Source organism: Ostrea edulis, chromosome 3 (genome assembly GCF_947568905.1).
Source record: "Ostrea edulis chromosome 3, xbOstEdul1.1, whole genome shotgun sequence".
Lineage (NCBI taxonomy): Eukaryota > Metazoa > Mollusca > Bivalvia > Ostreida > Ostreidae > Ostrea > Ostrea edulis.
Genome location: NC_079166.1, coordinates 50,975,542 through 50,998,795, shown reverse-complemented (window position 1 = coordinate 50,998,795; position 23,254 = coordinate 50,975,542). Strand labels below are relative to the sequence as shown.

General features: G+C 38.0%; 2 protein-coding genes and 1 long non-coding RNA gene across 5 annotated transcripts in view; 1 reads left to right on the top strand and 2 right to left on the bottom strand.

The window, feature by feature from the left end:
• Positions 1–666: 666 nt before the first annotated feature.
• On the bottom strand, positions 667–3,389 carry LOC125674158 (uncharacterized). The gene is made up of 3 exons (XR_008800973.1): positions 2,943–3,389; positions 2,391–2,827; positions 667–2,030 (listed from the first exon to the last, which is right to left on the bottom strand). It is a non-coding gene; the product is annotated as an uncharacterized LOC125674158 (long non-coding RNA).
• Positions 3,390–9,937: 6,548 nt separating this feature from the next.
• Positions 9,938–23,254, top strand: part of LOC125674160 (uncharacterized) — a 61,284-nt gene continuing 47,967 nt past the window's right edge. For both annotated transcript variants that reach the window (XM_048911248.2, XM_056158095.1), the window contains exons 1-3: positions 9,938–10,021; positions 11,428–11,589; positions 11,724–11,828. In XM_048911248.2, the coding sequence (XP_048767205.1) occupies positions 9,992–10,021; positions 11,428–11,589; positions 11,724–11,828 (297 nt within the window). In that variant the 5' untranslated portion in view covers positions 9,938–9,991. The remainder of the gene's footprint in view (positions 10,022–11,427; positions 11,590–11,723; positions 11,829–23,254) is intronic.
• Positions 14,682–22,097, bottom strand: LOC125674154 (uncharacterized). 2 transcript variants are annotated; one of them, XR_008800964.1, is made up of 2 exons: positions 15,162–20,548; positions 14,682–14,728 (listed from the first exon to the last, which is right to left on the bottom strand). XR_008800964.1 is itself a non-coding variant. In XM_056158091.1 (2 exons), the coding sequence occupies exon 2, from the start codon at positions 21,058–21,060 to the stop codon at positions 18,181–18,183; it is 2,880 nt and encodes a 959-aa protein (XP_056014066.1). In that variant the 5' UTR covers positions 21,061–21,591; positions 22,025–22,097; the 3' UTR covers positions 14,682–18,180. The 2 variants fall into 2 exon arrangements, 1 of the variants encoding a protein (XP_056014066.1); XM_056158091.1 differs by adding an exon at positions 22,025–22,097 and having other exon boundaries at positions 14,682–21,591.

The following is a 23,254-nucleotide window of genomic DNA, read 5'->3' as shown; positions in this document are numbered from 1 at the left end:
TGAACTAACTGAATCTGAGAAATATGATGTAATATCAAAAGACGGACAATTAAAACTAAAACCTACAGGCAGAAATGGTTATTACACACAGGTTCAACTTGCCATGTATTGTACTGGTGCAAAAGTGTGTAAATTTTATGTCTGTAGCTTTAACCCAGAAGAGCGAGTTTGCATTGATGTTGAATTTGATGAAGTATTTTTACATGAAATTATGTGCAATGCCATAAAATTTTACTTTCAACATCTGCTTGTACGTATTGTAGATGATTTGTTTGCTAAGAGACTGACATTATGTCAGGAGTACTTGGAACTCTGCTGTTAATGAAATTCATACTGAATTCTTTATAGTGTTACTTGTTATTAATTTACATGTACATGTAATATATCTTTAAGGCTGCATTCAAATTTATGGTGTTGCTTGTTTTTAATTTTCACACATGCACATTAAGGTAGTACGGGGCACTTTGTAATATTTAAACAGATGCATTTGCATCACAATCACAATCAACACAATCTGTATTTGTAAAATATATTGGATATTTAAATTTCATATATTATAAATAATTAAATGTCAATTCCATAGTTTATTTCAAAAGGAAATATGTCCCATGCTACCTTAAGGATGAAAATATAGTACAGCTTTAATAAACAAAACAACATTACTTCAGATTTCAAACAAGTATTTTTTTTATTTAATTCAATGCGGATTGTCTGGTCAAATTTCATTTGAATTCAAATTTTAGTACATTGAATTCTCCTTAATTACGTCACCATGCAAATTGCACAAAGCAGCACAAACACTGATAATTTTGTCCAATTTTTTCAATGATTTAACAGCTACTGTTGTGTTCAAAATTCAGTAGTTCTTAAGACGGGCAATTGCACATTCCACGTGGATACGAACTGAAGCAATACGTCTTGATTCCACAGTCTCTTTTTCACTAAGCTGTAACCGCCCCTTCGTAAAAGCAGGAATATTCAACTTAACTCGACGAACAAAAATGTCCTCTCTAATTGTGAAACCACGATCTGCCATTACCTCATCGCCCGACCGTAACACATTTAAAAATCCACATGACTTAGTTATAAAGTTATCACTAGCTCTTCCACCATAAGCATGTGACATAAACATAATGTATCCACTAGGTATGGATACAAGAACTTTTGCAGTGTTATGCCCCTTGTAGGTACTATAGGTTTGAGCTCTGTCTTTAAGGGAAAATGGACGCTGAATAAATATCTCGGTACAATCAATAACACAAGTTATTTTTGGAAAAGTATCCTTAAATGACTGTGGCATAGTCCTTTGAATAGATTCTCGTGGAAGCCAGAGTACACAGTTTCGCAAATGTTTGTGCATAATATTTATCCAGGAGGAAAAGATTGAACTGCATAGTTGAAATGAAATACCAAATCTGTTTCCCAAGTCCTTAAAAGCTAGTCCCAGACGCAGACGCATTATTGTCAGTAAAATCTGATCAGGAATAGGCAATCTGTATGGCAATTTCTTTCCAAACTCAGATAAAGTATTAACTAGTGGGGAAAAAACAGCACAAGTAAAACCAGTGTAAAATCTGGCTTCACTGTCAGTGTTAATTAAATCCACACCTAATTGGGAAGAGTGTTGTATGCCAATACATTTTGTCTTTGGTCCTAACATAGCATAACAATGCTCAATGGTCACAAAATTTTCTGTCTGTGTGCTTGAGTCACATGTTTTTTTTAACACAAGGACATTTTTCCTCAGCAAAGTGGCATATTACAGGTTCTGTCTGAGAACAGTGGTTTGAACTTTGTACATTATTCGATTCTACGTGTCCATCACCTGCTGATTCGCATTCTTGGTTGGAAAATGTATGGAAATCTTCAGTTGTTGGACACGGTTTGTTGCACTCTGTTGAAATTGGAAGAAAGGGCACTCGAGTGACCTTTCGACGTCCAGATTTAACTTCAATCTTGTATCCGAGATGAAGAACAGGATCAGGATTTGGCTCTGTCGGTCTACCATCAAGGAAATGAATAGAACACACCTAAAAAATTGGTAAAGAATCAGTAAATTAACTGTTAAAATAAACTAATCAGGTGTTCTGACCACTAACCTAACTTGTCTGATAACCTGTTCTGTAAATACATGTACTTAACAACACTCAAGGGTCAAAAGTATTTCTGCACTGCTGATTTTTACTATATATTTGTTACCAGTTTTATATTTTAAAAATTTATTCGATCTGTCCTACTTCTGTAACAATACATATAGTCACACTGATACTACATGTACAGATGCATCTCGGCGGTATCCTACGTACACACGGTTGTTTACAATAGAGAACTAGAAATGACGCAAAAGGAGGACACATATAATGATATCCATCAATATATACTATAATTACCTGGTCTTTGTTCTTTGGATCAAAGTCTTTTCTATTAATGGCACGAATCCATGCTCGGCGTCTTTCCACATTCTTCGGTACTTTTATTGGTGTTTTCGGGAATTACCTGGTGTTTCCGGTAATTCCACGGACCCTGCATGGAGAATGGCTGAAGACAAGGGCAATCCTTATGCAGTAAGCCGTGTTCTTCGCAATTCGCCTTTTTCCAGTCATATAACTTCTTTTGATTATGGTGGCAACCGATGATCACACACATTTTGCCTCCACCCCGCTTATACGGCATGATAATCGGTGTTTTCAAAATATCAGACTATCTGTTGTGCAGTACCGCAATGGCCGCCGATGTTTACGCTACCTATCGGCCAGGGGAGACGACTATGTAAGAATTACGCACAGGAATGGTCTATATACGATCGCGTTAGCGATCAGTAAAATTGCTAAAACGGAAAAAAAAAATCACAAATATAAGCCCAAATTCGAATTCCTTGTTAAAAATGAAGTTTAAAAAACTGTTTTTAAATCCGAAATTAAATATAATGCAAAAAGACGTACATTTTTTGTTCCAAAATAAATGGAATCCGTTGTTGAGCAAAATGGTCACGTCACTGGTGTTGATGTAAACAAACTGATTTGCGATGAAATGCCCCTAAAACTGAAAGAATTTTTTTTTATTTGTGCTGATGTAAGAGAGCTGATTCACTGCTTTCTGTTTTGATAAATTTGGACGGCAAAATCTGTGGCAGCTGTGACAACGGGAAATTTGGATTAAGAAAGGATTCGTCATATTCAAGCGACGGATTTGTATGGAGGATGTTCTAACAAAACCTGCAACAACAAAATTTCCATCAGGACTGGTAGCTGGTTTGAAAAGCACACATTAACGCTGGAAAAAGTTCTGTTAATAACATATTTCTGGGTAGACAAAGCTACTGAAAGTTTCGTGAGACACGAACTTCAAATTGCAAGTCGATCAAACTGTTGTTGATTGGTATAATTATTCCAGAGAAGTACATGTACCTGGATTTTCGAGAAAAATTCAGAAAAAATAGGAGGAGTGGGGAAATTTGTTGAAATTGACGAAAGTAAATTTGGTAAAAGAAAATTTCACAAGGAACGGAAAGTTGGCGGTGTTTCGGTTTTTGGTGGCATTGAAAGGGAGACGAAAAGGTGCTTTTTTACAACAGTGGTAGATCGAACACGAGAAACTCTGCTTGAAATAATAAAAGCCAACATACAGCCCGGTACAACTATAATTAGCGATTGCTTTGTAGATCCCGATACAGGGGCACACACCAATACTACAGAATCTACTTGGCGTGCATTAAAAAAGTCATTACCGGTCAACGGCACAGTTAAATCTCAGTACGATATTTATTAAATAAATTTTAGTCAGTACTGCATCCGAAAAAATATCTTACAGACTACCAAGATCCATTTCTTAAATTTCTAGAACTCATTAAATCTGTATATGACCCCTCTATACATGTACTCGTACCCAACCTTACTTCATCAAAGCCAAAAGAACCCTTGATTGCCAAACACCGACTAGTTCTTCAACCCCTCGATCTGATTAATGCAAACAACAGCTTAGATGATTTTATATTGTAAGGTAAGACAATTTTAAACTATATTTGACTTGTCGGCGGCTATACCCAAACGCCGTTGGGCTTTTATTTTTATCGCACGATTTCTATTGCTCAGCATCCGAGGTGAAAATGCAAATGGCGGCGTGTTTACATTCCGCTTAGCAACGGCAAGGACGATTGGGGAAATAACTGTTTATGCAGTCGCGTGCTTCTGGGGAAACTTCCCAAATATATTTACACTTACATTTTCACCACTTTGAATTTGTTGGTTAGTTTTGTTTAGTTTTAACTGTCTTTTCAATTGCAAACGGGATGTATTGTTGTTTACAATTGTTTGATTTGAAAGAGAGAGAGAAAAAAGCCGAGGCTAAATTTGACGTCACAATGCACGCTTTGCGTCGCCTGGTTGTATATTCCCCACGTTAAATGAATAGGCGGATCCTTCATCTATCCTCATATGCCCCCTTTCATATTTAGATGTTCCTGGGCGCAAGGGGAATTTCATAAATAAAATATATTTTTAAATGAATTATGATTTATCGTACTTAACGGAATTATGATTATCACTTGGGACACGCCAGTGACTAGTTAGAATAATGTAACTGTGTCTCGGGACAGACCCTCACCACAGGTCACTTTAACGATAGAACATTCTATCTAGCCAATGACCATTTCATGTATCGCTCGGTCAAACGGTCACACCGTATACATATCATTTATGACAATTTCTAGTGTGGACGAGCACTTCCGGCGATGTTTTACCTTTAAATCTCAGCGATTTTTTTATCAAGTGCAATCCCTGAAAGTTTCATGTCTCTGTCTAACATCGTCTCAAGTCACGGTCCGGAGTCCGCATAGCTCTTTCCTACCCGTGGCTGCTTGAACGCTGAAAGCATCGTAATATTGATTATTCACACCTAATGCGTGACGTCATCTTTAACCAATGAAAATAATGTTTTAAAACGAACGGAAGTTTAATAGATGACAATGGCCGCGGCCGGTATAAAGGCATGTCTATTATGTATAGAGACACGATAACAGACAAAAAATCATCCTGATGTGTATACTCTGACACAACAGATAGATTTACCTACATACCTCAAGAAGCAGAATAAAAAGGGAACCGGGTATTTGTGCAAATTCTGCATAAATAAATGCAATAAAAGAACCCGAATCGACGAGGAAATTCGAAAGAAAATCCCTCGTCTAAAAACTGAAGGAGATGATATTATTAGGGACTTTAAAAGAATTTCAAATGTATGTGAATCTCAAACTACCCCAACCAAATCAAAGAGGCCACTAACAAAGACCATCCCAATAGCAAGAAAAACGAAGACGAGACTTCTTACCTTTTCGCGCACACATGCCCATCCATCAACAGTCACGCCCCTACAAAACAGATTGTGGGCCAAAAGTCAAGAATTTCGATGTTAAGGTCATTATTATTTTATTTATACACACTTTATCATATTATTTGTCTGGAATAGAATAGTATGTTAAATTGTGAGTCCATGTATTTATGATATCCATACAAGTAAATGACGTGAACGTGTCACTAGAGTTTCGGAATTAAATCAGAGTTTGATTAGATGTCATAGACTATAGAGTATTCTAATCATTTAGAAATTGAGTAGATATGTATATCGCTTGTTTAGATCTGTGTAAAATATGACAACAATATCAGAACAAAGAATGTTCGCAATGCCATGCAGAAGATGTGCAAGGGAATGAATCACAAATACGTTGAAGATTTTTTCTTTTCTTTTTCAATTTATTTTAACGTCAGCTACAGCTTGTATTGCTTTAAATTTTTAAATAATTCATTAGGTGGCTGTTTATTTTCTCATATTTTGTTAGTTATGCAATTTGTGGTCCATTTTTTATGTTAACTTGATGTATACCGACATGTTTGGTGATATCAATAAACAATTGAGTCGAATTGGATTGAATACTACCTGAACAACAAGTCGGTCGATGTCCGGAAACGTCTAAAACGAAAGTACAAATGTAGCGACAAAAAGCGTTCAGCTATGCTTATCGCTTTAAAAAAATTTAGTGCCTGGGATAGGGGTCTTCGGTTTTTCTGAACACGATGTTTATTCACTCAGTGAAATGTATCATTCATAAAAATTGGAAGGGCGGATCTCCAAAACCAGAGAGTACCATCACCATTTTTTCACAGTGGTGGTAATTGACCTCTAACACGAAATTTCAAATCCAGGGTTAGGGGTCTTCGATAGTTCGAATTCAACCCAATTTTTATTCACTCAGTGCAATGAAAATAAAAATTGTAGGGCGGATCTCTAAAACCAGAAAAAGGACAATCACCATTTTTTCACAGTGGTTGGAGTTGACCCCTAACAACCTACCCTCATAAATTCAGATCCTGGGGTAGGGGGTCTTCGATATATCCTAACTCGATGTTCATTTACCAAGTGTAATGTATTCTCTAAAAAAAAATTTAGGGGCGGATCTCCAAAACCAGAAAAAGGACTCATCATTTTTTCACAGTGATTGGAGTTGGCCACTAATACCCTACCCTGAAAATGTTAGATCCAGGGTTAGGGGTCTTCGATGTTTCGAAACCCGATGTTTATTCACGAAGTGTAATGTATTAATAATAAGAATTGGAGGGGCAGATTTCCAAAACCAGAGAGGCACCATTTACCTCAAAATTCCAATCTGGTTTTATGTATGTATACACACACACACACACACACACACACACACACACACACACACACACACACACAATTTTGAATTGCAAAATGCGTTCTAGAATGCAGTTTGCTATTGAATTGCGAATACTGTACTGCGAATTGGGTTTCAAAAATTGATTACCGTGGAATCAGAAAATGACAACGTCGGGAAAAGGAATGGTGCCCACGGGCACTTGCTTAATATTTTTCATATTGATTTATAATGATTTTACATTATATTTGCATTAGTATAAATTATGAAGATTAGACGGTGGATTCCGAACACGACTTCCCATTCTCTTTGTAATTTCAGTTTCCCTTGTTTATAATAAGCTTTTTGATTTTCCAAATGCTGACCTACTCATAACATTGTTACATACAATATTTTCCGTTTTCTGTTCTGCGTTTTAGCAACAACCTTGTAAAATAGTCATGTTCCAATTAAATAGTGATTTTTAAAATATCTTTTAAAGATATACGAGTGATTTTATTTTGTTCCACTGGTATGATTAGGCATAAGCATTCAAAATATAAAGATCAAAAAAATAAATTAAGTGCATTTAAAACATGACAAGCGAATCGAAATACTTCATTTGTATTGTTTAAATAGCACGATAACAAAACAAATGAGTGAAACAGGTGAACATTTAATGAGTACCTTGACGGTAAGTTGAAATATTCAACTCCTTTTATTCTAGATTTGTGTATGATTTTTACTGAACACTTCGTACCATAGTATGTTTTTCATTTAATGGTATTTCACTTAGGACCATCGAAGACATTAAAACAGAATGTGAAAGTCATGGGTAGTTGCAATAGTACAACCAGGTAGAGAGAGAGAGAGAGAGAGAGAGAGAGAGAGAGAGAGAGAGAGAGAGAGAGAGAGAGAGAGAGAGAGAGAGAGTATACAATTATCAATAAACATGACATATGAATACCGACATTCTTTCTATTTATTAGAATGCAGAAGACGGCTCAGGTTGTGAGTATACACATTACAAAGATCTTCTATGGTGTTCTGAAATATGACTTCTTAATTCTCTAACAGATCCATATTCTTTTGAGTTTTGTATTTCAGAAGGACATACAGGTATGTATAGTGGTAAAGTAGAATCGGGTAATATTGTTATCTCAGAATTCCTTCATGAGCTTAAAGTAGCAGTCTTAAATGATTCTACAGTAAGTATGAATATTTATCACGAAAATCATAATGACGGTGGCGTAGAAAGGCCAAATAAAGAAAAATATACTATTCGTTCGGACGAATTTGCAAATATGTTGTTCGGAAGAATTAGTAATTCTTTCGGATGAATTACCAATTTGTTCGTACGAAATAAAAATTCGTTCGGACGAATTATTAATTCGGTTCGGACGAAATAGAAATGAGTTCGAACGAATAAGTATATTTATTCGGACAAATTATCTATTTTTTCGGATGAATTTGTTATTAGCCATAAGGCAAAGCCAATGGCGTAGTCACACATCTTAAAGTGGTGATAGAGGAGCAAAATACTTAAATTGGGCCACATGTCGAAGTGAGATTCAATTTCAAATATTTCCATGAAAAATGCTTTTCATCAAGATGGAGACGGTAAATACGGTAAACTACATAACCACACCCTCCCCTAAAAAAACCCCTGAAATTACAAGCTGAAAATGGTGGGAATCCCCATATCCAAAGCTCAACCGAAATGCTTTTTTTTTCACATAAAGCTTCACTCCATTCCCATTACATATATTTTCTTATACATGAAAGGTGAAGACAATGAACAGTGACCAATTTTATAACCCCTACAAGCAATACAAAATAGACAGTAGGGCAAACACAGACCCCTGGATATACCAGAGGTTGGATCAGGTGCCTAGAAGGAATAAGCATCCCCTGTCGACTGGTCAAACCCGCCATGAGACCTATATCTTCATCAGGTAAACGGAGTTATTCGTAGTCAAAATCAGTGTGCCAAGAACGGCCTAACAATCCGCCGTATTATGAGCTGTATTTTAAAGATATTCTATCTTGCTGTAAAATTGTGTTATTATGATTATTTTCTATGTAACTTAAACTTTCATTACCAATAAGACTAAAATCAAGTATCAATTTAAACATATGAAAATTCAATTTTCTGTACAACATTCAATACGAAATTAATTTTGGTACAGGACAATAATGCATTTAATGCACTATTAAAGTTTATCCAACGCAAATATGGATCCATATCCAAAGTTTACATACCTTTCTTTATAGTAAATAACAATTTTAGAACAGAAATTTCAAACATCTCAATAAAGGGGAGGATGTTATCAAACAACATTTATTATAAAGATGAGGATCTCGTTGGGATCCAAAGAGTGTGTGGAAGGGGCACAAATATACTCCTGCCCCCACCCCTACTTTGAAAGTGAGAAGGGGACACGAGCAGGCGCGTGACATCGTTTTTTAAAGGGGCAGCTGAGGATCAGCTAAAGAGGGGGAGGGGGGGGGAGGGGTCGGACCAAACAAGAATATTTACATGAGAAAAAGGATGATTTCAAAAATTTCTATTTCGTCCGAAAAAATTTGATAATTCGACCGTACGAATTTCTATTTCGTCCGAACGAATTTCTTTCGTTCGAACAAATTGCTTATTCGTCCGAGTGAATTACTAATTTGTACGATCAATTTGTTAATTCGTCCGAACAAATTGCTAATTCATCCGAACGAATAATATTTATTTTTTCATTTAGCCTATCTTTCGCTTAAAAAGCTAATTGACAGGAAAACTCTAATGCTCTATATAAATGTTCTTAGTGTTAAACGTTATAGCTGTAATCGCAGGCTGCAACCTAAACATTGGGAATCATGGACTACAATATAATCAAGAAAATAAAATACCCGTTTTTCCAGAATGTTACAGATGCCTTTTTTTCTCTATTGAATTTAACATATCTCTGCTGATTTTTCACACACAAAATGCATTGATAGAAATGAAAGTGTTTGTTAGTCGAGACTTTAGTTTATTTGTTTGAATGAAATTAAACTTATAAAAATGTGCAATGCGGGAGATCTATCTATGGCTCCTCTTGGAATTACTCCCATCCCTCTAAAAATAACTCCTAATAAATTATGTCCCAAGGCGGCAACCCCATGAAGAACATAGCTTGTAGGTTGATTCTAGGAACCACATATGTCGCTTTTCCTAAACCAATCATATATAATAAGTATGGGTGGATAAATGGGGCATATAGCATTGATGCATGTCTTTCAAAAAAACTATTTCAGCGCTTTCCACCTCGAGTGCTAAGTGTTCAACGATTCCACAGAGTCATCAAGTCCACTATGGCAGAGCTCCACACAAACTATCTGAACGTAAGTATATCTTTCTGCAGTTGTTTCTAAAAAACGGAGAATTTCCACTAAAAAAAATTGTAGCCTTTCAAACGCAACCACAATCTATATACTACTACATTTATACTATAAATATTTAGATATATAGACTCGATTTTTTGGTCAATCATCAGAAACATGGATAATCTTCTCTATCCATCACAGTTTAAAAAGTCCATTCCGCAATTTCCGAGTTGCCCAATAGTTCTTTCCCTTTGTGGAACTCTTACGCATAGTGAGACGCAAAACATACTATCGTCCACACGCGGTGGGTACAAATGCTTATCGCTGCCTTCGTATATTGCCTATAGGCCGATTATCAGACATCATACAACCACCCTAACTGCACGGACACACAATATTAATAAGTTTATTAGTATTTAATAATAAAACAGCTCAAACAAAAAATCGATAATCACCATTTTTCTTTGATTAAAATATCACTCGTGCAGAAGAGGAAATAAAATATAATTTCATATTTAATTTAATGGCCTAATTCAATCAAATATCATTCTCGATATGGTCAGTTTAATGTATACCAATGGCTGATATCAACAAAATTGACACTTTCATTACTTTTATCCGTATTTACATTGCTAGTCTATTGTATATGTATACATCTTGTACCCACCAAAGCGTTCAACAGAACACTGAACGTACCTCTAACACAGAAGAGCTGATATCTCAGAAGTTCCGTAATATAAGACACCTGTGCGTTTCTCGAAATTTCTCAATTAGTAAGAATTAAATGTTTTTGAACATAAGTTGTTCCTCATTAATTTTGTAGTTTTTCGAATTATAGATCACACAGTGTTATGGAAGAACTAGGGGGATTTTCATCTCATTTTCTTCTTAGGAAAAATTAAGTACGATTAGGTTACGTTGTTCTATGTTGGTAGCTGTTGTCCCCATTTTGGGCAGTAAAAGTACACTGTACCTATATGAATATCTAAGGTGCCTTGTTTTTTTCTGAATGCGCCTCGACGGTAGCCCAGTATCCCGATGGGTTACTCTCATCAGTAGCGGAACACGGCTATCACCAGAGAAGGTCATCCCAAGATTTAAATAACAATTAAACATGAATTACAGAGGGGCACCCGGAGGGTCAGCGAACTTATGAATGCTGAACGTACATGTAAGTTAAGGAAATATGATTAAATTGACCCGGTTACAAAACAGGCTTACCCCATGTGGTAACTGGAAGGTCCGAAAACTGTTTTAATTCAGGATTTTTCATGAAATGATAGCTTGACTGTCACGCTGCTGGCAACAGTGTTAACCGCCTGCCATGAATATATTCAGATATGCAAATGTACTTAATTTCATTGTATAAATATGTGGCTTAATATAAAGAATCCAAACTGATGACTGTAATTGTATTTGTCCAGCCAACAGGAAAGATGTCCGTAATACTAAATGACCTCACCCACTCCGAATCGTACGAATTGGAGCGTCTAATCAACGGTTGCAGTAACTCAGAGGCAAAATCCATTTCTTCTCAACTAGAATATGCGGTGGAAAACATTATATATGAAGTGTCCGGAATAATGGTCTCTCTCTCTCTCTCTCTCTCTCTCTCTCTCTCTCTCTCTCTCTCTCTCTCATCTCCCTTTCCAATTAAAACTTTGAATTTAATCATATTTTCAATTTCATTTTATAATGTGTTTTTTACCATTTTCTTTAGCCTTCCAAGGGCATTTTGGGTACAAATTACAAATCATCAGGAATATACGAATTGATAAGGGAAGGAAACATATTTCCCAATGGTTACTTTCTACAGTGTGAACTGGTGAGTAGAGCATTGTCATATTTTCCAAAATATAATGTTACTTCAATTTTACTCATATATATTTATCTCATACATAAGGTGTATAATGCAAACATTATCTTTATCACACGCCCGTGTGATAAAGCACTTCCGGTCCGAACTAATTTTGATACGTCCCCGCTTGGATGACCTATTTCTGTGTTTATGCATATCGATGCATGAAATAATTATATTTTCCCGCGTTTCGTTAGTAATAGCGGGAAAATGTTGTATTGACGGTACAGTATATTGTACAGGTAGAATGGAATGATCCATTATTAGCCAATAGAATGTGAGTTAGAAAAAAAGGTTTTCGAGCTGCAATTCAGGTATTCACTTCTAGCCGCCGTTCGTCACGACATAGACGAAACGTAATGGATAATTAAATCTTATGTTTTCATCCATGCCATGCAAAAGTTAAACATTTACAAATAAGTTGTGAGGTCCGTTCACAAACCCCTGCATCCAGCGGCACTTGGCAACGGACACAGGTTTTCTAGAGTTTTTTGCGATTTTCATCGTTTTATTTCTAGTTTTTTCCTGGCCGGCCCTGATGCTATATAGAGGGGATTTGAGGTATATTTAAAAGTATTGATATTTATGTATTGCTCATATTTTGTATATGGAGTTGGAAGGTTATCTTAATTTTTGTACATGGGAAAACGCCTTGTTTTTCTGCGAATTGTGTATTTAGAATACAATAAATTACGGGCGTCCAGCAACCACGGCTGGCTGTCAGGCAATGTATGTTAGTGTTATGTTTTTGGTGTTAAAATGTAGTATAGTTAATACAGCGTATAACTTGTTATTCTGTATTTAGTTAGAATTTGTTTTATAGCAAAATTAAAATGATATTGCGCCACTGACATATCATCGTCGGATACCCACGGGTGGTCTCGTGTTTTACTCATCATCCGTGGGTAAACTCGCCGAAAAATCATCGTATGTAATTAATATGCGCGGGTCATTTGATTGGCTGCTGCACAGAGTCGCGATGGCAAATCAACGAATCAAAGTTCATGTTACGGATGTATGTTCGGCAATGACAAAAACTTTTCCGTAGTTAACACACCGATTGCAAATAAATCTACTCACTGGTGCATTACACAGTTTGAGAAAGGTACTCCCATATAATTTTTGACTGGTATTTGATGTAAATTAAGCGAAAAGAAGACGTATGAGATGAATAGAACATCTAAAATTGCGTATTTCATATTTTGGTTTATGTGGTGTATTTATTCGCTTGGCAAGCCTCGCAAATAAATACACACAATCAACTCGTTGGCTAAACCAAATATCAAAACACGCAATATAGATATCCTCTCTCTCTCTCTCTCTCTCTCTCTCTCTCTCTATATATATATATATATATATATATATATATATATACCACAAAGCCGATACTCGACTAGTTTTTTTCCCAATTCTTCATAAATATATCTATACTTATGAATTAACAAATTTTGCCAAGAAACTCAGAAACACTTGCTCAAGAGTTACTGCTTGTGTAACGTATTTACATTAAATTCTGGGATCGTACCTGGTCAATTCCAGGGTTTGGGACATTCAGCAATAACTAATTTAAACTAATTGGTATGATTTTAGTGGACTGCCAAAATATACAAATATGTCCTAACATTATCTAAGTTAATTATAATCAAACAGAGAATCACTATATCAATCAGAGGCAAGCAACGATAAACTGGTAGTGCTAACTAACAAAATGTAGAGCTCAGTCGCCCTCGGATTACCCCATATACTGTAGACGCCTTATTCAGGACGGACAGTATATGTGGTAGCCCTTCAACCACTCCACTCACTATAGGATGCCTTATTCAGGACGGACAATGAGTATAGCGGCCTGGACGACGGTCTGTTCAGCCAATGCGGACGACACCAAAAACGAACTATGGCTAGCCTCTTTACTGGAGGTCAACCTCTTCGTGGCAAGCCAGACTTCTGATGGCCTTCCAAATTCACTCTCTAACTGTAAGAACAGGCGAGGAATTGTTTACTATGAATACTTTATTAGTACACATGATTTCGTCCTCTCAACTTGGCTGGGTCTTCTATCTGAATGACACAGACGACTGCGGAGTCTCGGTATTTATACGTGATGTAAAGTGACTAATTGAGAACTCCGCATGGTCGTACCTCAAATATCCGGAATCATTACACTTGCATCTTTAGTATTGTTTCATATGTGAGGTGAAGTCTGTACGCTACAATAGAATCTTACCTGGTTAGTAAATGTCGTCAAATTAATTAAAAACCTACTTTCGTTTTCGATAAACTACCATGAAATATCAAAAATAAGAATAAAGTGGTGGGAACGGTTTGGCGGATCTAAGCCAGTTTTTTTTTCATGACAACTTAAAGACCTAATTCTAAGCCACCTCCCTTAAAATTTACCTGGACAGAGATCAAAAACATACAATAATGTAAATCATCACAGTAGAACAATGTTCCTCACTCCTCAGGTTAGAACATCATTATATATGAATGGTTTTGTACCTGGAACAATAAAACTCTGGAATAATCTTCCTAAAAACGTAACAAAATCACCTTCCATTACATATTTCAAAAACAAACTTTAAAAACCCGCAAGAAATACATATATTAAATCTATATATATAATCATAGTAAATATCATGCATTGCCTACTTCGCAATCAGGCTAGCAATCTTAATACACATCTCTTTAATCATTGTCTTATTAGAAATCCATCTTGAAATCTTTGTAGTAATCCATGTGAGGATAGTTACCATTTCTTCATATAGATACTCAGTACCCCCTTGCTTGTCGTAAGAGGTGATGTGCAATAATAAGATCTGGTTTTAATGTTCCAAATTTATTCTGCCTCCTCCTGAGAGGGTGAAATACTGAAAGATAACAACAAAGGTTCATAAGTAAGAATTCACATAGAAAATAACTGACTATATGACAATTACGAACCATTTCCAATCCTAGTGACCAATCCGAATTTTATACAATGCCAAAATTGGAAAATAAACGAAAATGGAAGTTCTTCACAGAAGCGATTCTTAATTTTAAACTCTACAAACTTACCTACCAAAAAATCAATGTACACACACACAAATATGCAAGGCGGTAAGTAACAGTAATATTAATCAAAGATTTGATACACAAAATACATTGGACTGGTCCATGTTTTATACCTAGCCTGAGCCAATGATCAACATGTGTATTGAGTAATAAGTATAAATGCACAAAATCTCACTCAAAAATTGCATGAAAGCATCAATATACATTACGAACAATGTGATTAACATTATGCACTTGATAAACACTTACTCTTTGGCTCTTGATAGCTCGAAAAACTAAAAAACTTCACACAGCGTGTTTGCGGGAAAAGCAGTGATTCTAAATAAAAAACTAACAACTGCAAAACGAGCAAATAAGAAAATTCCGGAATTACAATTCCATCACACTCCCCTACTGATTTCTCACAGAAATCACCATATCAACCGAATGAACACAAAGTGACGCACTTAAGGATATGTCATCAACAATGAAAAAATTCAGTTGAAAATATTACACACATGAAAATTCTGCATTATAACATTTTCATCAATTGATCTGTAATAATAACAAACTCAAGACAGCTCTAAACTACTTCAACCAGTCTCACAAGCTGGCACACTGGGCGCACATAGGATACTCTGGAGTTGTTGCGAAATACGGTCACCTTCACTTTTCGAACCTTTGAATCTTTGCTGGGAAATGCTTCCTCCACTACTCCTAATGGCCAATGATTTCGGTGAGAATCTTGATCTTTAACGAGAATGACGTCTCCTTCCTTGAAGCGTTCACCCTCACTGATCCACTTTGCACGTTTCTGTAACACATTCAGATAATCTGTCCTCCATCTTGACCAGAATTCATCAGCTAAGCGTTGAACTAACTTCCACTGGCTGCGTAGAGCATCCTTATTCCCGAACTTGGGTAACTGGAACGTGGTTTCTGGTCGTTTCTGTGTGAGCAGCATTGATGGTGAAAGGACAGCTGGTGCCTCAGGATCTGTGTTCTACTGTTCACAATAGCGCACGCTTCTGCCATGAAGGTTGACAAAACTTCATGTGTCAAGTCAAAGGACCTGTTCTCCAGAAGAAGAGCATCCAAAATGCGTCGAACTGACCCAATCATCCGTTCCCATACTCCCCCAAAGTGGGAGGCATGGGGAGGATTAAACACCCATAATATTTTACTTTCAGTCAGGTACTCTTTAACTGGTCCAGTTTCTACAAACTCTGCATCAATATTGAGTTTTTTTTACAGCCCCTATAAAATTTGTCCCTCGATCAGAGCGAATTTGCTGGACAGGACCTCGTACGGCAATGAATCTCCGCATACAGTTAATGAATGAGGATGAACTGACTTCTTCTACAAGTTCCACATGAATTCCACGAGACACTAAACATGTAAATAACACACCCCATCTCTTTGAATTTGCTGAACCACCCCGTGTTCTCCTTGTTACCACTGACCAGGGCCCAAAGACGTCTAAACCAACAAAGGTGAATGGTGGAGCTTCTTGCAGTCTATCCTCTGGTAAGTCTGCCATCTGAACCCATCCAAACTTCCCACGAAGTTTTCGACAAGTGACACAATGGTGGATCTCAGATGAAATCATGCGCTTTCCATTGACAATCCAATAGCCGGCAGATCGTATAACCCCTTCTGTCATGTGCCTGCCCTGGTGGTGTATCTTAGAGTGATAATGACGTATTATCAGAACTGCAACATGATGGTTCTTTGGGAGTATAATGGGATGAGCTGAACGGTGGTTATTACCTTGCTTGACTTGCTTACGATGGATACGTCCACCGACACGCAGAAGACCATCATCGTTCAAGATGGGATTTAAGGGTAAGAGGGGACTGTTCTTTGGAGGACCACTGCCATTTCTAATGGCCCTGATTTCTGCACCATAGGTCTCAAACTGTGCTTCCTTGATGATGAGTTTTTCTGTAGATTCAATCAAATCTGGATCATCAATAACATGAGAGGCACTGGTTTTTCTGGCAAACATCTTCAAAGTGATTATGGCTCTCACTAAACTTTTCCATGTTGAGAAACGTGAAAAGCGTCCTGAGCCTAAGACAGGCTCTAGTATTGTCTTAACGGCTGATATATCTTTCTTTATCACTCTCAGCATCAACAAGAGGAAAGTGTTCATTCACATCGTCAAGATTGACTCTCTGTAAAAGATCAGGTCCTCTTAACCACATGCTGCCTGTGAGATCTGAAGTTCTAAACTTACGAGTTGCGACGTCTGCAGGATTGTCGTCTGTGGGCACATGGTTCCACTGTTCTGGTCCACAGAATGATCTGATGCGACTGACTCTGTTGGCTACATAAACGTGAAATCTTCTAGTTTCTGCTGATATGTATCCGAGCACCACACGGCTATCAGAGTAAAAATGGAAATCTTCTTTCTTAAGATCCAGTTGTTCTTTGGCAACTTCAGCCAACTCAACTGCAACCACAGCAGCACACAGCTCTAAACGAGGTATAGTATGGCCATGATTGGGTGCTACTTTTGCTTTTCCAAGCAAGAATCCTACATCCGATGAATCTTCTCCCATAGTCTTGATGTATGCCACAGCCGCGATAGCATCCTTAGAGGCATCACAGAATATGTGGACTTCAGTGCTAGATACCTGGGATAATGAGAGTTCTCCATACATCCTTGAGACCTCAACCTCCTCTAAGTGATGCAGAGATTCCACCCACCTTTCCCATTGCTCACGAAAGGATTCATGGAGTGGTTCGTCCCAGTCAGCAGGACCTGGGGGCAACATCATTTCCCGAAGTAGTAGTTTACCCTGGAGTGTGACAGGTGAGGCAAATCCCAGAGGATCAAATAAACTGTTAATTGTTGCCAGTACTCCTCTACGAGTGTATGGCTTTGTTTCTCTTGAAACTTGAAAGGTGATCTTGTCGGACTCAATATCCCAAATCACACCGAGAGTCCTCTGCATTGGTATGACTTCAGAACCAAAGTCCATGCTTTTTAAGTCCTTAGCAAGGTCATCTTGGTCGAATTGGCTAAGAACTGACTTGGAATTAGATGCTATCTTATGGAGACGCAAAATTCCTCCTTTCATAAGTGCTCTTTGAGTCCGCTTCATCAGGCTTACTGCCTTCTCCTCTGTGTCACAGCTGGTGAGCCCATCATCTACGTAGAAATTGTGGAACACAAAGTTCTTGACATCTGGTTCAGCATCAATGACAGATCGACGTAAACCATATGTGGCCACTGTTGGCGATGGGGAGTTCCCAAACACATGGACTCTCATCCGGAACTCTTCTAAGGGATCTCAAAGTCATTACCCTGGTGCCATAAAAAACGTAAATAGTTGCGGTCTGACTCATCAACTCGGAAATTGTGAAACATTTGTTCCACGTCTGCAGTTATGGCAACAGCATTCTCACGGAAACGAAGGAGAACGCCCAGCACACTGTTCGAGAGGTCTGGTCCCTTCATCAAAACATCATTTAATGATAATCCTTCATGACGAGCTGAGGAATCGAATACAACCCTTATGGAGTTTGGTTTTTTAGGATGGTACACTCCAAACATGGGGAGGTACCAACACTCCTGATCTTGGGGAATGGTTGGCGCCTTTTCAGCATGTCCACGTGTGAAGATTTTGTCCATAAATTCCAGTACGTGTTGACGTTTAAGTGGGTCACGTTGGAGACTGGCATCGAATGTCTTTGCACGCTTCAAGGCTTGTACTTTGTTATTGGGTAAAACTGGCCTATCACGTCGAAAGGGAAGTGGCGCCGTCCAATGTCCATCCTCCTCTTTTTTCAAGCCGGATTTCATCACATGAAGAAAGTCTTTGTCCTCAATAGAGAAACCTGTTTTTTCATCGTGTTCTGTTTTCACAAATGGGTTGTCAGTAATACGGAACCTGCTGTCACAAGGTTCAAATATAGTTGGTCTGCCGTTCTGTAAAATGAAAGTCTTGTTCACATTTACAGCATTTGAATAATGTAGGTTACCCATGCAAACTTGTCCAATAATGACCCAACCAAGAGGGAGCTTTTGGGCTATTGGAAGGTCACTCTCACAAAGTTTCTGGTCCAGAACATGGTGTGCAGAGACTACATCTCTTCCAATAAGAAGTTCAATCTCGATGTCGTCCATCACTGTAGGTATCAACGATGCGATTTCTTGAAGGTGAGGGTACTGTTGTGCAACAGCAGGAAATGGGATTTCGTCTCTGTTATTAGGTATGTCGTTGCACTCAATGACAACTGGTAGGTCTAACTTTTGTGTCCAATCCAACGACTCTATTACATAACCATGACCCTTCCTTCCTGAAGCAGTGAATCTTCCTGCGCATGAAGACAGTACATACTGATATTTGGTACTTCCTGGTGAAAAGAAGTCAAAAAATGGTGAAGTTGCCAAGGAATGACTGCTCTGGTCATCTATGAGTGCGTACACAACTCGACACTTGTGTGGGTCATCTTTAGGATATACTCTAACTGGTATAATCTTAGCACAGGATCTGCTAGTCCCATTTGCCTTTCCACAAATTTGAGTGCACGCATTCTTCACCGTCCCTTCTGGCGTGGGCTCCCCTACGTGGCAATCCACATCCACATGAAGTGCACTTGGATGTGAAGATTTCTTACAGATGTCACATTTCACATTTGTTTTGCAGTTCATGGCTCTGTGTTTCTTAGGTCCACAGCACTTGAAACATATGCCATTGGAAAGAACAAACTTCTTTCGCTCTTCGAGGGGCTTTCTGCGGAAAGCTGAACATTCATTGAGTAAATGTCTTGTCTTGTGTAATGGGCACAGTTGTGAATCATCTAAATTGGCAGTGTTACTTGTAGTCTCAGTCTTCTTGACAACCACAGTTGATGTCTTCTTTGGTACACTAGAGCTTGAACTCATCTTTTCTGAGCGGTCGAACTGGAAACTTGGGTCGTTCCGTGTCTTGGCTGTGTCTTGTATGAACTTGACAAACACTGGGAAAGGAGGGAAAGCGTTTCCCTGTTGTCGTTTAAATCTACTGGCCTCTGTCACCCACTTTTCTTGAAGGTTCCATGGTAACTTTGATGCAATCGGGTTTATTCCAGTAGAAGAATCGAAATAACCAAAGAGAACATGGTATTGTGGTTGTTCCTTAACAGATGCTATTTCACTGACTAGATCAGCTAAGTCAAATAAACGTTTGTTGTCGTTGGCGGTGATTTTAGGGAATGATGTAATACGCTCTTTCAGACTCCTTTCTACCATCTCTGGTAACCCAAATCGCTCTTCAAGCCTCTCCCATATCTTCTTCACGGCCAGGGCTGAATTGTCTGCGTTACATGCACGTATGGTACTGGCTTGTCTGGAGGACGCGGGACCAAGCCATCTTACCAACAGGTCCAGTTCCTCGGTTGATGTAGTGGCCAACTCCCTCATTATGCCTTTGAAGTTTAACTTCCATGCGTTATACAGCATTGGATTATCATCATACTTGGTAAGTCGTGACAAAAGTAAGTCCTTTTTCACTAAGAACTTGGTGAATTCAGTCATTTGGTTAGATGCATTTGGTGATGATGAAACACATGTTGGATCTCCAACAGCATAGGTACCATGTATATTATTCGAATTTGGAACGTGAACAGGGGATGATGTGATCATCGGGGCTTTACGGGGTGAAGATCTGTTGGGGATGAATGTTGGAGCATCTGGGTCCAGGTTAGTGCGCTCGCAATGTGCATTAGTGTAGCTGTCTACTTGTTCTGTCTCTTGAACAGATTCTCTCACTTTCTGGGCCACTGTAGGTGAAGTATCAGTCTGTTGAACATCTGTGAGCTCTATATTAAGAAGATTGTTAACGTATTCTTCCGTGCGTGACCGCCTTGTCGAGGACATTTCTGGGTCTTCCTTGTCAAATCCATACGTTTCTCTCATGGCCTCTATTTCTTTCTCTCGCATCTCAACTTCACACTCGGCTTTAACCAACTTCAGCTGTGCGTCCAAGGATGCCCTTTCCTTAAGAATTATCACCTCCTTTGCGACATATTTTAACTTGGCTCGAGATGCATTTAGTTTGGCTTCCACTCTTTGGAGGTAGGTACTTGAACTTCCACTTTTACTTAAGCTGCCCTGCAGAAAACTCACTGGGTGTTGATGATTTGGACCTGCTAGGGCTAATTTTCTTTCGAAGGTCATGTTGTGAATGTGTAGATCCTGCTCTAGACCATTGTGTTTTTGAATCTTTTACATTACAAAGTTCATTCAAATTGTGATGCACAGCATCGACCTTTGCTCTCATAGTGTCCATAATTAAACGGTGGGCCGCTGCTTCATTAAGACTTTCAGGTGTTCGCATGCCTCGCAAGTAGGAGAGAAAGTCCTCGGAACACTTCCTATATGCACTGTAGCAGGAGTTTAAAAGTTGGCGGAATGCATCTATACATGGTTCGCTGGAGGGTTTTATCAACTTAATGTCATCTATGCATCCGTCAATTTCCCTTTTAACTTCACGAATCTTCTGCAAGTGTCTATCAACTGCTGTCTCATATTGTTCCTGCCCCAGTGTTGACAGCTGACGTGTACGAGTCATCTCTCTCTGTGATTTAGGTTCCGATTTCAGGCTCATCTTGGCCGACAATTGTTGGTGCCAGATATTTCACTGTGCAATAATAAGATCTGGTTTTAATGTTCCAAATTTATTCTGCCTCCTCCTGAGAGGGTGAAATACTGAAAGATAACAACAAAGGTTCATAAGTAAGAATTCACATAGAAAATAACTGACTATATGACAATTACGAACCATTTCCAATCCTAGTGACCAATCCGAATTTTATACAATGCCAAAATTGGAAAATAAACGAAAATGGAAGTTCTTCACAGAAGCGATTCTTAATTTTAAACTCTACAAACTTACCTACCAAAAAATCAATGTACACACACACAAATATGCAAGGCGGTAAGTAACAGTAATATTAATCAAAGATTTGATACACAAAATACATTGGACTGGTCCATGTTTTATACCTAGCCTGAGCCAATGATCAACATGTGTATTGAGTAATAAGTATAAATGCACAAAATCTCACTCAAAAATTGCATGAAAGCATCAATATACATTACGAACAATGTGATTAACATTATGCACTTGATAAACACTTACTCTTTGGCTCTTGATAGCTCGAAAAACTAAAAAAAACTTCACACAGCGTGTTTGCGGGAAAAGCAGTGATTCTAAACAAAAAACTAACAACTGCAAAACGAGCAAATAAGAAAATTCCGGAATTACAATTCCATCACAGGTGACTAAATGGGGCGGTCCTTCAGAGGAGACCGCAAAATTCAGAGGTTCCGTGTCACAGCAGGTGTGACACGATAAAGATCCCTCCCTGCTCAATGACCATAGGCGCCGAGCATAGGCCTAAATTTTGCAGCCCTTCACCGGCAGTGGTGACGTCTCCATATGAATGAAATATTCTCGAGAGGGACGTTAAACAATATTCAATCAATCAATCTTCATACAATGTCCATATTACAATCTACAAAGAGAAATATTCTTAAATAATTTAAGTTCTATTAATATCCCTGCTACAGTCGAAATATTGTTATGTGGTTCCAATGCTAAATCGCTTAATATTAATTCAAAAATATTTGATACTATATAAATATTGTATGTAGTTGAGGGCAACATTGAAGATTTTTACCCTGAGAAAACCATTGTCAACCGAGGCATCGCCTCGGCTGACAATGGTTTCTCGAGGGGTGAAAATTTTCAATGTAACATTGAAGCTCAACTACATGCAATATATGTATATATAAACAACAAAGCAGAAAAACTTACGTCTGTTGACATTTAATCAATCACTATCATGCGATGTTTTGTATATCAATATATTAATGTAGGTATTCAGGTATTCGCGTTTATTATAAACGCTCAAACGACGTTGTCTAAAAATCTACGCGAACCATACGAGCATAAATTTGACGCATGTGATAATGTCTATAATATCATCCGTCAAGTAACGTTACCCGTTGCTAGATACTATCACCCTGGAACACGTGCTTTCTATTCTCAGAGGGAAATATGTTTTTTTTTAAAAATGCTTCTCAAACAATCAGATTCGAGTACTGTGGAATCATTTTAATTCGTGGTGGTCAATGTTTGTGGGTAAGCAAAATTTTGCTGGTTAGTGGGGACGTAATTTCGTGGGTAAGCAATGCGATATCACTAGGAGAAATAACTCTACTTGATTTAAAAAAAAATGTTCGAGTGCACGTATATTCGTGGGTAAGAGTGACCTACGAAATCCACGAACATCAATCTCCCACGAACCATGATGATTCCACAGTATTTTACATGAACGTATGATAAAATACATTCCTTCACTGTAAA

Excerpts from the sequence above, each read along its gene's own strand:
- LOC125674154 (XM_056158091.1), bottom strand. The coding sequence starts at position 21,060 with ATGACCTTCGAAAGAAAATTAGCCCTAGCAGGTCCAAATCATCAACAC.